General features: G+C 42.5%; 1 protein-coding gene across 3 annotated transcripts; it reads right to left on the bottom strand.

Annotated features, from left to right (window-relative positions):
* Positions 1-1,522: 1,522 nt before the first annotated feature.
* LOC306968642 (WAS/WASL-interacting protein family member 2-like) lies at positions 1,523-14,289 on the bottom strand. Of its 3 annotated transcripts, XM_079564080.1 has the most exons (9): positions 14,125-14,289; positions 13,185-13,264; positions 11,501-11,750; positions 9,243-9,260; positions 5,970-6,080; positions 4,021-4,431; positions 3,696-3,935; positions 2,505-2,606; positions 1,523-1,883 (listed from the first exon to the last, which is right to left on the bottom strand). In XM_079564080.1, the coding sequence occupies exons 2-9, from the start codon at positions 13,239-13,241 to the stop codon at positions 1,837-1,839; spliced, it is 1,236 nt and encodes a 411-aa protein (XP_079420206.1). In that variant the 5' UTR covers positions 13,242-13,264; positions 14,125-14,289; the 3' UTR covers positions 1,523-1,836. The 3 variants fall into 3 exon arrangements, with proteins under 3 accessions (XP_079420206.1, XP_079420207.1, XP_079420208.1); XM_079564081.1 differs by lacking the exon at positions 9,243-9,260; XM_079564082.1 differs by lacking the exon at positions 9,243-9,260 and having other exon boundaries at positions 11,591-11,750.
* Positions 14,290-15,711: the final 1,422 nt, after the last annotated feature.

The raw sequence follows: 15,711 nt of genomic DNA, 5'->3' as shown, positions 1-15,711 counted from the left end.
AGAAAACAAGGATGTAAACGCAACAAAAAAGTGACAAAAATTCAACAAAAAGTGACAAAAATTCAACAAAAAAGTGACAAAAATTCAACAAAAAAGTGACAAAAAATCAACCAAAAAGTGACAAAAAATCAACAAAAATGTGACAAAAATTCAACCAAAAAGTGACAAAAAATCAACAAAAATGTGACAAAAATTCAACCAAAAAGTGACAAAAAATCAACAAAAATGTGACAAAAATTCAACCAAAAAGTGACAAAAAATCAACAAAAATGTGACAAAAATTCAACCAAAAAGTGACAAAAAATCAACAAAAATTCAACAAAAACGTGACAAAAATGCTTGTGGTCACACCCCATTTGCTCTGCCCAATCCCGTCAGACCTTGGAAGCTCAGCAGGGAAGGGCCTGGTCGGTACTTGGAAGCCTAGCGAATGTAGTGAGTGAGTGAGTGGTTTGTGGTGGTCCGAGGGGCCGATGGCGCAGACTGGTTGCCTCGCTTCTGTCAGTCTACCCCAGGGCAGCTGCAATAGTAGCCACCACCGAGTATGGAGTGAATGAATAATGCAGTGTAAAGCGTCTTTGAGTGTCCAGAAAAGCGCGATATAAAACCAATGCCTTATTATTATTTAAAATTCAACAAAAATGTGACAAAAATTGAAAAAAAAACATAAAGGTGACACACTTTAACTGCTTTAACTTACTCTGAGTTAAAGGTTAATTCTGACGGTTTTTCACAGAGACAGACCATCCACAGTTAGTTGTTTATTACACATTATCATTTGGACAGTTTCATGCAGAATACAGCGTCGCGTTTCTACGGCGACGGGCGGCCAATCGCACGCCTCATGGAGCGTTTGTTATCGATTCCAAAGATAAGGCAAAGAGAGAGAGAGAGAGAGGGGGCGGGGTCAGAGCAGAGTCAGGAGGAACCACAGAGTTAAGACTAAACATGAGGAGCAGCTTCAGTCCGAGGTCAGCTGCTCCCGACGAGTCCAGCCCAGACCGGGGCAGCAGAGTTATGCCCCTAGAGGCCATAAGCGCCACTGCAGGTGTCGTAGCATGTTATTGTCTTGGAGAGTAAATCCTACGTTGAAAAGGCGAAGGGACAGAGCCATATTGTTCCTCCAGTTACACAATGGAGATCTGTGTTTTTACTCAAGAGTAAAAAAAGTACTTGGAGAAAGTTTCACTTGAGTACCGTGAGTAAAAGTTTGATTCATGTTTCAGTCGTGACATAAACGAGAAACAAAACATAAAATAGAATAAAAACATATAAAAAGGAATCATTATGAAGAATTAAGCAACAAAACACTTTGTTATATCATGTGGATTCACTCAGAGGAACAAGTTACTGTTGTTTTACTCAAGTAGGGAACATAAACTGCATTTTTAAGCTGCACTAAGCCATGTCTTTTGGATTATTTTTAACAAACCGATACTGACATTGGTGTTGACTCTATCTGCACAAACTAAACCCTCATCCACCATTTGGATTTAATAAAGTAAAGCAGTTTAAAGTGTCTCCCTCTGCTGGCCGTGCTGCGTCCCTGCGGTCTGGGCTGGACTTTAAACATCAGTGCATTAGGAGTTAGTATCACAGTAAAACTCCCCCTTCCTCGAGCGGCTGTAACGCTAAGTAAGCTATGAATCATGGGTAGTGTGGTCCCAGGAGCCGGTCCCGGGGCAGAGCGGCTCCTCGCGTTGGCACTTTTCAAAAAATCCACTGGAAACGGCTACGGAACAAACTAAAAGTATCGCAGTAGTTTCCGTCAGTAACTTTAAACGACAAAACATTAACAAAAAAAAAGTGCCGGTGCAAAACTACGGAGCCATGTCTTCATCTGGCCACAGGGGGCAGCGGCGGCGCTCCTCGCATCACTGCAACTGCAAAGAGGGAACGCAGAGACGTTAATGTGGAACTTCAGCTGGAGAGAGAAGTGTCTGTATTTACCTCTGTTGGCTTTGCTCGGGTAGATCTCAGTTTGGTTGAGTTTTTGTCACATTTTTGTTGAATTTTTGTCACATTTTTGTTGAATTTTTGTCATTTTTTTTTGTTGAATTTTTGTCACTTTTTGGTTGAATCTTTGTCATTTTTTGTTGAATTTTTGTCACTTTTTTGTTGAATTTTTGTCCCTTTTTTGTTGAATTTTTGTCATTTTTTGTTGAATTTTTGTCATTTTTTGTTGAATTTTTGTCACTTTTTTGTTGAATTTTTGTCTCTTTTTTGTTGAATTTTTGTCACTTTTTTGTTGAATTTTTGTCACATTTTGGTTGAATTTTTGTCACATTTTGGTTGAATTTTTGTCACATTTTGGTTGAATTTTTGTCACTTTTTGGTTGAATTTTTGTCACTTTTTTGTTGAATTTTTGTCACTTTTTTGTTGAATTTTTGTTGAATTTTTTTCACTTTTTTGTTGAATTTTTGTCACTTTTTTGTTGAATTTTTGCCACTTTTTTGTTGATTTTTTGTGACATTTTGGTTGAATTTTTGTTGTCTGTATTTACCTCTGTTGGCTTTGCTCGGGTAGATCTTGGCGAAGTGTCTGTATTCTTCTGGGGGGGGGAAGTCGTCGAGTGGGTGGAACGAGTATTTTGCCTCGAAATCGTCTGAAACGAAGCAAAAGGAAAAGATCAGACGGAGCGGATCTCGTTTGAAACTATAATGCTACGTCCACACCAAACGCGGCCGGCGCCTCCAAAGCGTCAGGTTTACATTTAAAATACATGGAGGACGCGCCTCCGGGGGGCGTCAGGATGTCCCGCTGCGCCTCACGCGCCTCCTGTGCGGCGCGTTTTGAGGTTTTTCGCGCTTGGTAAAGCTTCTGTCGCCTTCAGGGCGTCGAGCGCGGCCGACGCTCGAGTTGGGAAATGTTGAACTTTTTGGCGAAATTCGCGAGCGTCGACCAATCAGGAGCTTCCTCCCCACAGTGACGTTGTAGCTGAGCCACCCGGGCAGATCCTACGCCGGCCCCACAGATGTAAACAAGTCACAAGTCACGGAGTTTTGGCCTCGAGGAGCCTGTTGTAGCATTAGCACCGGAGAAAGCTAATGCTAAGCTAAACCTCCGGTCCTCACGTGAAAATGAGAAATATGCACAAATAAAGTCAATAAAGAACAATGATCACACACTGAGCTGGGCTGATGTTGTAGTTTATCACTCACATCATCTACAATGAGCTCCGGGGGAAAACCACAGCTGTTAGCTCAGTTAGCACAGTTAGCTCAGTTAGCACAGTTAGCACAGTTAGCTCAGTTAGCACAGTTAGCTCAGTTAGCTCAGTTAGCACAGTTAGCACAGTTAGCTCAGTTAGCTCAGTTAGCTCAGTTAGCTCGCATTGAGCTCCAGTTTTCTCCCATGACAACAAGCATTAAGCACTAATAACGTCAATGAATCCGTAACGAGCAGCTTTATGACGATCACACACTGAGCCTTCACACATCTGTGGTTTATTACAGACTTTTAACCAACAATGAGATGTAGCAGGAGTATTTCAGGCAACAGCTGCTTCCAAGATGGACGAACAGACTCTGAGCTGAGGCGGCCAGAGCGTCTGACTTTAGTAACACAAGCGTCCAACTATGGGCTTGAGGCGCATTTTTGACGCCCAAAACGCGTTTGGTGTGGACGCAGCATAAACGTGAGGAAAAGGGAGGGGGGGGTGGGGGGGGGGGACAGTTTCGGGGTAAAGACTCACCCGAGCGGCCGCGGGGGGAGGAGCACGGCCCGTTGCGGTGCGGGGGGGCGGGTGGAGGAGGGGGAGGGGCCACGGCGGGTGTGCGAGGGGGAGGCGGGGGCTTCCCTCTGGAGGGCGGGTCAGAGGGGGCGGGGCTACCGTGAGTCCGTCCGGGGGGAGGGGGCGGGGCCTCTCTGCAGCCGGGGCGGGGCGACGACTGGACCGGGGGCGGGGCCTGGACCGGGGGCGGGGCCTGGGGGGCTGCAAAGACAAGACGACAATTAACACAATTTAAACAAATCACTTTAGACTTTAGGATTTCTCATCTTCATTATTGTGGACTCACCTGGGGGGCGGAGCTCCCTGGTGGGGGGCGGGGGCCGTGTGGCCTGGTGGGCGGGGCTCGGCCTGTTGTGGGCCGGGCTGGGCGGCGGAGGGGCGGGGCCTCGTGTGGGGGTGTGTCCTGTGGGCGAGGGGGCGGGCCGTTTGTTCAGAGAGTTCTGTCTCTGCGGTAAGTCCGGGGGCGGGGCCAGAGAGTTGGGGGCGGGGTTTCCTCCGGAGGTGGGGGGGCGGGTTTTGGAGGCGGGCGGCGGCGTCGGGGGGAGGGGCTTCTCTCGGTTGTAGGCGTTGACCGGAGGAGACGGGGCGTTACCGCGGCGACTCTGAGAGGGGGCGGGGCCGTCGCCATCGTCATGGCGCTGGCTCGGGGGGCGGGGCGCTGCGGCACGCGTCGACGGAGAGCGGCCGCACGAAGCGTCTGCAACGAGAGAAGAAGAAAAGTCACGTTTAAATACTTCAAACTAATCTGTTTATTTCATTCATAACATTTGTAAATATTCATTTAAAGGGGGGGGTATTCTGCAAAATGGACTTGTTCAAGCTTTCCATCATGTTATTCTGTCACTCCCTCATTAAAAACATGGCTGAAGTGTTGCCTTGGCACATTCACGTATTTCTGAGTAATCTGTAAAAACTCTGATGGCGGCCATTTTAGGGATAGGTTTGCCTGAGTCCTCCTAGGAACGCCCCCACCTCCTGGACACGCCTCCGAGCTTTCGTCACCAGCCGAGTAACCAACCACTGCTCCTCAGCAGAACCCCCTCCCCACTGATGCCACAGACAGCGTGTGGAGGGGGCGTGTCTAAAGGCTCAGAGGTTCTTAAAGAGACAGAGGCCTATTTCAAGACATTCACTACAGCCATTTTGAGAGAGACATTTTATACAAGGCAGTTATTCTAATTTACTGCATTTACAGACCAACAGAAGGTTTGTCATCATTGTAGTGAGATATAGACTGGTGCTATGGGACTGACAAAAGCATAACACCCCCTCTTTAATAAAAACTTGATTTACGATTTGTAAATTTGACATTTATTGAAGTGTTAAGTATTGTGATCCAAATCTGAGCCAATCCCAGCCCTAGTATTTAATTTAAATGCCTCAACATTAACACCATTGCAAAGGCAAACTCTTTCTCTACTGTGTCACTGTGCAAAAAAGATTGTTAACCCCTTAACTCCCACCTGAACCGAGCACATTTTCTCCAGTTTGTCTTTACCCCAATCCAAAAGCTTCTGGAAAAAAGCTGCGAAAAAGCAACAAAACTGAGACGAAAACCATGATGGAAATGTGACAAAAAAGTGAGAAAACATTGATGAAAAAGTGGCAAAAAAAAAGACAAAAATTTGATAAAAAAGTTACGAAAAAATGAAAAAAAAAATGTGACAAAAAATGACAACAATGGGATAAATATTTGACAAAAAAATATAAAAAAAATTGACAGAAAATGACAAAAAATGACAAACAAAAAAAAGACAAAATGTGATAAAAAAAAATTACAAAAATGTGATAAAAACTTGACAAAAAATGACGAAAAAATGACAAAAATGTGTTAAAAAATGACAAAAAAGTTACAAAAATGAGTTGAATAACCAACAAAAAAATGATGGGAAAAAAATCTGATGACGTGAGGAAAAAGATCCTCTCGGTTCAGGCGGGAGTTAAGAGGTTAAACATCCAGATGATTTATTCTGTATTTGGATTGAGCACTAAAACAACAAAATCCGTAGGTAGTTCTGTTCTTCTGTGTGTCTGAGCAGAGAGAGAAAAAAAAAAGTAAAAAAATCAATTTGTTTTGAAAAAATGAATCGATTTGACCCACAAACTCGATTTTTAAATGTATTTCCCCAGCCCTGAGATCTATCGGAGGTAACTCTTCTTCACATGGTTCATTTGGGCCGCACTAGTTACAAACAAGAAGTTCCTTTGACTTGAACGTCTCCTCCTGAATCTCACCTGACGCCGTCCGCAGTTTGGGGACTCCGCCCGGTAACAGGCCTGTGATTGGTGGAGCCGACCCCGAGGGGCTGGACGCCGCGCTGCCGTTGGCTCCGCCCGCTTTAGGCTCTGAGGGGCACAGGGATTGGACATTGGAGTGAGAAGAGCCCGCCTCCTCAGAGTGACATCACTGACTGCTGCAGAGGAAGTCCCGCCTCTTTTTGTTTGTGTTTTTATCCAAATGATCCACAACGTTTAAATTAAAACCATCTCCTCGTTACGTTTCACTGATTCATCCGAGACCAAGTCAGGAACAGGGAAACCTTTACAAAGTCCTTCATGTCTGTCAGGAATCAGATCCCTGTGAAAAAACCTCCACATGTCGCTGAGTCGAGTCTGAAGGAGCGACTAAAGAGCATGTTTCCTCCAGTTCAGCTTTACCCAAATCTAAAAGCTTCAAGGGCCAAAAAAATATTTGTGTCGACGAAATGTAAATGGGTCAATGACGTATAAGGGTCTAAAAACATATTTTCAAGAGGTTTTTTCAAAACTGATGGCATAGTTATTTTTGGGTCGATAGTTGTGTGTTTAAACAAGTTGTTTGTTAAATAACATTTAAAAGTATTTAAATTTATTTTTTTTAAGTATTATGTAGTTTCTCTGTATAAAAAAGTGTCTGAGATTTTTCTGAAATTTAAAAAGGTTCCAAAAATGTGTACAAAGTAAAATCTTTGCCAAGTATATCTTTATCCTGTTATTTGTAGCAATAAACCCAGAGGACCAGGGGTGGAGTGTTCGGTGTCAGCCCAAAACACGTATTGGTTTATTATCGGATATTTTAAACCGATATCTGATCTTTGTTTTCTTGTATTGACTCTGATACTTATACCAGTATTGGATCAGTGCATCCCTATCATTTTTAGATTGTAATTTTAAATTTTTTTGCAGTTGCACCACTTGATATTAGCAACTAATTTCAAATTAAATTGGATTTCATGTGGACTGTAACATTAGCTTTAGCATTTGTTAGCATTGGGGTTAGGTTTTTTCTTCAGATATTTACATCGGTTGTACCACCTGACACCAAATGTGTGTTTACTTCTGAGTCAGAAAAAAGCTATTTTTTCTCAATTCTTGAAATACATTTTCAAACTTTTTCCCTCAGACATAAAGACACTTGTTCCCCTGGATGATGTCATTTCCTGTTTATTGTTTCTTTATTTCAAAATAACATCCCTGTTCTTACGGTTGTGCCGCCCTGATATTTTAAGATTACAAATTGTCGGACAAGTTTTTGATTTTCTCAAAAACTTTAAAACTATTAATATTCCCAAATGAGGCTTATTTGAAAGATATGTAATATACAATTATGCCATGATGTTTTATTGTTAATTGGTTACCCTGAAAATACAATTTTCAGAAGCTTTATTAGTCTAATCATTTGCTCGGACGGTTGCGCCAACCGACATTTTAGGGGTTTGAGGTGTGAGAACATAACAAAATATCTATTTTGTTATTGAAATGTCATGAAAATGTGTTTAAACTCCTTAGGTTTTGTAGAATAAAGTGATACAGATGATGAAAAGATCAAATTATTTTAAAAAGAAATATAACACTTACAAAAATATGCCATATGTCATTGACCCAAATATTGACAGATTGTAATGTAAGGGTTTAAACGATAACAGATACATTATATTCAGGAAACTGTTGAACATCTTTGTGCAGTGACTGAAACGCTGAGATGGTTTTAGTTAAAAAGGTTTTGTCTAAATTCCGGTTTGTGTTTTCGCCGTGACTTCCTCGTCCGTCGTTAGTGCAGATCACGGATGTAGAAAGACCTGGACGGGGCAAAGCATCATGGGAAGACTTGATCTGAAATGTGCACATTATTAAAGGAATAGGCCACCGTTTTTACATACTAAGATATGTTCTTATCTCACTTTAGCCGAGTTAATATATCCCCGTCTGGTCTTTGTCCGTGCGCTCTGCCAGGCAAACGGAGCACATACGCAGCCTCTCCCACATGTCACATAGCTCCGAAAAAGCTCACGATAGAAGCTACCAAGCTCTTCCACGTGTTCCCTATTTAAATAAAGTTACGTGAAGTGTTTTCATGCGAAGTATATTTACACAGAAATGTAACGTGTCGATTTTATAAGCAAATAAAAAGGGGGACTATATTGTGAGGCGTAATGATATGAGGAGGAAAAAGTCCGCGTAGTAACTCCTAAAGACTTCCCCGCTCACTTCCGTCAATAACCTTTAGGAGTTACTGCGCGGACGTTTTGCTCCTCGTATCATTACGCCTCACAATATAGTCCCCCTTTTTATTTGCTTATAAAATCGACATGTTACATTTCTGTGTAAATATACTTCGCATGAAAACACTTCACGTAACTTTATTTAAAAAGGGAACACGTGGAAGAGCTTGGTAGCTTCTATCGTGAGCTTTTTTGGAGCTATATGACATGTGGGAGAGGCTGCGTATGTGTGAGCGCACGGACAAAGACCAGACGGGGATATATTAACTCGACTATAGTGAGGTAAGAACACATTTTAGTATGTAAAAACGGTGGCCTATTCCTTTAAAGCTGGGCACCGTTAAATGATTTTTTAACTTTTTTTCTTATTTTTACCAAAATTTCTTCCAATTTTCCCCAAATCTTTCCCACTTTTCCCCCATTTCTTGTCTTGATTTGAATCTTCCACACATCATTGCTTTGTTTACTGGTTCAAGACGACAGATGTTTTAGTGAATTGTTTTGATTCGGTCGGGACAGTGCAGTTAATGAACACACATGGGCCTCATGCATGTAAACAAGCCACACAGGATTGGGTTTATTTCCCTCCGTCGTCCCCCATGCGCACTCTCAAACACACTCTCATTCATCCTGGCCTATTGTACATGTTTTTAGTGGTAGGGGAACCCGGAGGAAACCTACGCAGACACGGGGAGAACATGCAAACTCCCCTCTTTTAACAGCTACTCTCACCTGTGGGTTTAAACATCTTTGTAGTTATAAGTCCCAATGGTATTTATAACTACACAGTTTACCTACACTCAAGAGCCTTCATTGAAGATGGTCGACTCCTGCACGACTGAGAGCCGACGCAGATATCATAGGCCGAGTATCGTTAAAAGGTAACGGTACCAGCCCTGCACATGTGGTTTAAGTGTATTTAAGCCCCGCCCAGTCCAGGTGTTTACAGGTCGATGGTCAGATGGAAGTTACTGCGGGCGGTGGATGAACTTTGTGGACGTTATGGAGAAATAAATTTAAGTTTTACGTGAGTTCGAGGCTCCGGCGGCAGAGACAGAAACAGAGACACAGTCAGTGACTAAAACATCACATACACACAGCCCACACTGGTCAGAGGCTCAGGCCTGAGCCCACACGGGTCAGAGGCCTGAGCCCACACGGGTCAGAGGCCTGAGCCCACACTGCTCAGAGGCTCAGGCCTGAGCCCGGCTCAGAGGCACAGGCCCGAGCCCACACGGGTCAGAGGTCATGGTGAGTGTGAGGAGACAGAGGACACAGAGCTCAGGTTTAAGGCGAACCTCATTATGACAGGGATAAAACACATTCATAAACAGATAAAGTGGGACAGGGCCGTAGGTCAGAGGGGGCCGTGTGGGGCCCGGGTCAAACATGGAGCTCGACAGCTCACACTCTGCTCCTGGAGGCAAACATGTTGTAACATTACTGTAACTAGAGATTCCTGCTTTTTGACCAGCAGTGGACCCTTCTACTTTATTACTTTAGCTTTATTACTTGATTAGTGGAGTTTAAAATGGACTCTCCAGGTGCTTCAGGATGAGGTCCATCACTGAGGTTTATTCAGTAAAAGTTGTGATTTCAAAACGTTTAGAGCCAAAACTGGTATCGGTTCAGTATCAGATAACTGTAACCGATACCCGATATCGTATTCTTTCCGGTATCGGCTCCGATATCGGATCGGTGCTAAAAATAGCTCGGCTGACAGATCTCATTATAGTCGGACCATTGATTTCCACTGAGCTGCTCTACAATCAGCATTCACAGGTCAGTTTCAGCTGAACCGCCCAAAGCACAGAGTCACCGGGACAACAGAGAACTGGAGGTGCTACGGACTTCACAAACACACATAACATTTCTCTAAACTAAATAATCCTGTCATTCTGGGCTGAAATGTTATTGGGTCAGGGTTAAGTACTTGTTTTTTGGAGCAGATTCTCCTCACTGAGCTCGATTCCCCTCCCGGGAGCAGAGCGTGTTCTGTGGAGCTCCAGTCTCTGATCGTTGCCTCAGTTTGGGGGTTTTTAAAGCCTGTGAAGCGCATTGTGTTTGTGTAGATAAAGGAGTTTCCTCTGCGTCTGTGCAGCTCGTCTCCTCACGCCGGCTCCGCTCTGGATCATCATCATCATCATCGTGACCACGAGAAAAACCTGCACGACTGCCCTGGTCTCTGCACGAAACACCGACTTCAAACTGACAATCCTCAAACCCCTGAAGTGTCGCTCGCTGAGGTCGAACAAGAGCCTCGACACAAACGCACAGCAGATCCTTGTGGGAGATTTAAAGGCGAGACGCTGCAGGTGAACGAGTTAAATGTGGAGGTTTCACTTTGAACCTTCTGCTGTAGATTACGGACATAAACGTGAGACAAAGGACAGAGCCAGGGGAGGTTTGATTCTGTGACATATTAGATTTGCTCAGAGGGATTTTGGATCTGGTTTAGTTTAGTTATGAGTGAAAAGCATCTGTCAGTCGCTTTATCTGCACATTATTCCTCCTGTCTTCAGGGTAGGGCTGAACGATTGTGTCAAAAATCAATATTGCGATTGTATTGCGATTTATATAATTAAATATTTACGACTGATTTAATAAAGAATTACTTACTCTTATTATCCGGCTCTTCACAACGTAAGTAGAAGCTCCGTTGATTTGAATGGGATTTTCAAACGTTCTACCGGACATTATTTTCTGATAAAGGAGCTCTGAGAAAATGACCGCTGCCAATCAGTGTTGTTTTTGGCCCTTTTAGTTTTAAAAGGTCATCAAAATTTAAAAGGGAAACCATTTTTTTCCGATATTTTGGGAAATTTAGAGAAAAAACATTTTTAAATGTGGGGAAAAAAAATGAGAAACTTTCTTCCGCTCTTTTGTCGTTAAAGGAAGTTTCTTGGTTGTTTCACCTCAAAAACAGAAATGTAAAAGAAATGAAACTAAAGGAAAAGGATTAAATTTACATTATTGATCTGTTCTATGGTTCTGTATGACAAATAATTTAGTATTGGGATAAAAATAAAAAAGTATTGTTGAAGTACCGGGATCAAAGAGATTGTGCCATCTCGGTCGCAGCCTTTCCTGCTACACGTGGACACCAAACATGTCAGTATTTGTGAATGAATAAGCGCGGGAAACACCAGGGAGCGACACAGACATGATGGAGTCACTTCCTGGATGAATCTCAGAATAAACGTCAGAATAAACGTCAGAAAAACGCGTCTAAAGAGAAACCGGAGTCCAGAGCGGAGCCGCGCCCTAACCCCCCTGAGGTCTTACTGTCTGTGGAGGAGCAGGTCCGCGGTGGCGCCCCCTGCTGGAGATACTGGTACAAACGGAAGTACGGGTGCTCGGAGGGCGGGGGCTTACTGTCCGACGGGCTGTGGGCCTGGGGCGGGCTCTGGGCCGCCGACAGCGAGCGGCGCCGCGGGTCGTTGGCGTCGCTCACCCTGCGCAGCTTGGTGCCTCTGCAGATGTCGGACAGGAGGGCGCCGCGGTCCGAGCCCAGAGAGGACGGGCGGCTGTTGGACTGAGGACACACGGGAGAGGAAACAGACTTTAGGATCAGCGATAATGTGAGGAGGGCGGGGGCATGTTGGATCACCTCGCCTAAACTCACCCAACATCTTAACCTCTTACCACCCGCCTGAACCAAATGCATTCTGTCCTCTTAGGTTGTTATATAGGCCTGTGTAGCAGCTCATTTGAAAGCTAAGACCCACAAAACTGATCTTTTTCGTTGTTGCTGTGTTGTGTCACGTTTGTTATGTTTTTTTAAATTATGATTATTATTATTTTGGTCACATTTCTGTTGAATTTTTGTCACATTTCTGTTGAATTTATGTCACATTTGTGTTGATTTTTTGCCATTTTTTTGTTGAATTTTTGCCATTTTTTTGTTGAATTTTTGTCACATTTTTGTTGAATTTTTGTTGAATTTTTGTCGCGTTAGTGTCACATTTTTGTTGAATTTTTGTCACATTTTTGTTAAATTTTTGTTATTTTTTTGTTGATTTTTTGTCACATTTTTGTTGAATTTTTGCCATTTTTTTGTTGAATTTTTGTCACATTTTTGTTGAATTTTTGTTACATTTTTGTTACATTTTTGTCGAGTTAGTGTCACATTTTTGTTGAATTTTTGTCACATTTTTGTTAAATTTTTGTTATTTTTGTCATTTTTTTGTTGAATTTTTGTCACATTTTTGTCAAATTTTTGTCACTTTTTTGTTGATTTTTTGTCACATTTTTGTTGAATTTTTGCCTTTTTTTTGTTGAATTTTTGTCACATTTTTGTTAAATTTTTGTCACTTTTTTGTTGATTTTTTGTCACATTTTTGTTGAATTTTTGCCATTTTTTTGTTGAATTTTTGTCACATTTTTGTTAAATTTTTGTCACATTTTTGTTGAATTTTAGTCATTTTTTTGTTGAATTTTTGTTGAATTTTTGTTGAATTTTTGTTATTTTTTTGTTGAATTTTTGTCACATTTTTGTTGAATTTTTGTCACATTTTTGTCGAATTTTTGTCATTTTTTTGTTGAATTGTTGTCGAGTTTGTGTCACATTTTTGTTGAATTTGTTGAATTTTTGTCACATTTTTGTTGAATTTTTGCTACATTTTTGTTACATTTTTGTCGAGTTAGTGTCACATTTTTGTTGAATTTTTGTCACATTTTTGTTATTTTTTTGTTGAATTTTTGTTGAATTTTTGTTGATTTTTTGTCACATTTCTGTTGAATTTTTGTCACATTTTTGTTTAATTTGTGTCACATTTTTGTTGAATTTTTGTCACGTTTATTGCGTTTACATCCTTGTTTTTTTCTCATTTTTGTGTTTGTTTTGGTGCTTTTCCCCCCGAGAAGCTTTTTGACCAGGGTAAAGCCTAACTGGAGAAAATGTTCTCCGTTCAGGTGGGAGTTAAGAGGTTAAAGCGCGGAAGAGGAGCGAGAGGCAGGTGAGGCTTACCTGGCTGAGGGCGGGGGGAGGTGGGGGGCCCCCTGGTGGTGGTGGAGGGATAGGCATCGTGCTGCAGTGGCCTCAAGCACCTGCAACACCACACAACGTTACAAGGAATCTTCGTTCAAGTTTAGTCAAAAATAGAGACCCTTATCAGTAATTTAGATTTTTGAAAAGGAATATAATGATTGAAAAATATAATCTTATTGATTTACTACTGATTATAATCCAAAGAAGCCAAAACACACAATAAAGACACGTCAAGAAACATAGAATTGAAAACAAAAAAGGCTAGTTTCATCCTGGAAAAGGGATAAATGTTGAACAAAAACAGCAGGGCACATCTCTGGGCAGCCAATCATTTAGTAAATAAGCAGTAATTAAGCAGGACTTTGAATCTGCGCCAGTCAAAGCTCCGTTTCCCACCTCTATCCTCGCATTAGGGCCTGTTCTCTGGTGCAGTAGTTAACGCGCTTTGGAGGCTTAGCACTGGCCTGGTGTTAAAAACTGACGTCATTACCAATTCAACACTTTCCCTTTTGTCGAGCTTTGGCTAAATGATGATAAAACCTTGAGAAGAGAGGACAGGCTGCTGAAATACACACGGAAATAAGAAGAAACGCAGTTATTCTGAGGCCACGGACCAGAGCCAACATAACGGTCCTGTTATAATTAACCAGCCGCGCCTTTAGCAAACATGTTTTTTACTCTTAATCCGTGTTTTAATTGTTTAATATACGACTTCATGATTATAGGGATGATAAACTATGAATCTGGCCCCGTAATTAGCCCCGAAAGCGCGGACTGATGCTCGGGGGCAGGTGCAGGCTTCGGGAAAATGGCTCTGACGCTTCTTGTTGTTAGCGGTTAGCTTAGCCGTTAGCTTAGCATCGCTTTAGCGCCGACTCCGGGGTGATGTTTTGCAAAGAAAGCGCTCGTTCGGACTCACCGACGAGCTTCACCGGCCCCGCGGGCGTTAACTCATATTCCCGGCCCGTGCTCAGCGCCTTCACGCCTCTCCTGGTCGTTTTTAGCGATGCTTTTCTCCGCGGCTGACGGTTAGCACGGTCCCGTTAGCCGCAGCGCAGCACTGATTGATTTGTTACGCGGTCACGTGACACGAGGATTTCAGTTATGACTTTTCTTTTTTTGAATATACAATACATTTATTATTATTATTTTACATACAGCACACGTTTGGGTACGAGTCGCATTAGCCGTGCACATTTTCTCCTGTTCGACTTTACCCAAATCTAAACGTTTATTGGAAAAGTATCAAAATAGCGACAAAAACGAGACGTAAATGAGGATGACAACAACAAAAATGCAGCAAAACAGGTGACCAAAAAGTGATGAAAAGCACAAAAACGTGACAAAAAACGACAACAACGGAAAAAAAAAATAAAAAAAACGTGACAATTTTTTTTTTTTTTTTAAATACAACGAAAAAATGACGACAATGCAGAGCTGGGAGATTTTTTTCCTAGATTTGTTTTGTAGGTCTTAGCTTATAAATGAGGCGTTACACTGGCCTGTAGGCTTTAGATTTGGATAAAGCCGAAGTGGAGAAAATGTGCTGGGTTAAGTTGGGGGCTAACCTGAAACTACGTTATCTTCATGTAATGATATTAGGTGTGTTTAAGATGAGCGAGGCGCTGCAGGCGGCTGCAGGCGAGCGTTGCATGCCGGTCAGAATCGCTCTGACGCCACCTATGCGACGGTGCCCGTATTCTCGTGAGACCGAGGCGGCTGGAGCGCCTTGGGGAGGCGAGCGAAGTTGCTTTTCTCCGCCTCGCTCGGCTGGCTGAACTACAAAGGCCAAAGGGATTGTGGGAAATGAAGTGCCGTAAACACGTACGCTGACAGAGGACTGACAGATGATTGGATACGAGTTGTGTTTAGATCGTAGACGTGTTGCCCTGACGCTCCGCAGCTCCTGCCTCCTCCAAGATCTACTTAAATCTGCAGAAATGCTTCATATTTGACAGAAAGTGCCAGTGTGTTCAACATATGGCCTACATTTTAAATATGCATAAGTTTATTATTCTAATCCTAAACTGTAAGAGGAGAGTCTGTTATTTTTGCTGTAGTGATGGGTCTGTCTGGTGTGTGGGAGAAGCAGAACTGTGTTCACAAACTTTTAAAATAGTTTTATTCCCAAACTCTTTCTAACAAACGCGAGACGCTGCGTGATCTGAGGCTCCTCTCTGTTCTCGGGGCTGAGATGTGTCTGCCTTGATTAGAGGCGCCTTTCTCCGCCCTCTGACGCCACCGCCTGGTCTCGTCTGGAATCGAGGCGAGGCGCCTCGCATCTTAAACACACCTAATACTAGTAATAAAATAAAATAAATCCCCCTCGATCGTTTTTTTTTTATAGTGACACATTGTGGAATAGAACTTTAAAATAGGTGTTATAATATTGCATGTTTTGTGATAAATAAAAATAAAAATATTAAATACATTTGTTTGATTTGGCGTATTTCCGCACTCACATCTGATTGGCTGGAAAGTCGATTGCGTCACTGGGCGGCAGTTT

This window comes from Gobius niger (assembly GCF_951799975.1).
Source record: "Gobius niger genome assembly, chromosome: 10".
Lineage (NCBI taxonomy): Eukaryota > Metazoa > Chordata > Actinopteri > Gobiiformes > Gobiidae > Gobius > Gobius niger.
Note: the sequence above shows the minus strand (reverse complement) of the source record. Positions and strands in the feature narration are given on the sequence as shown.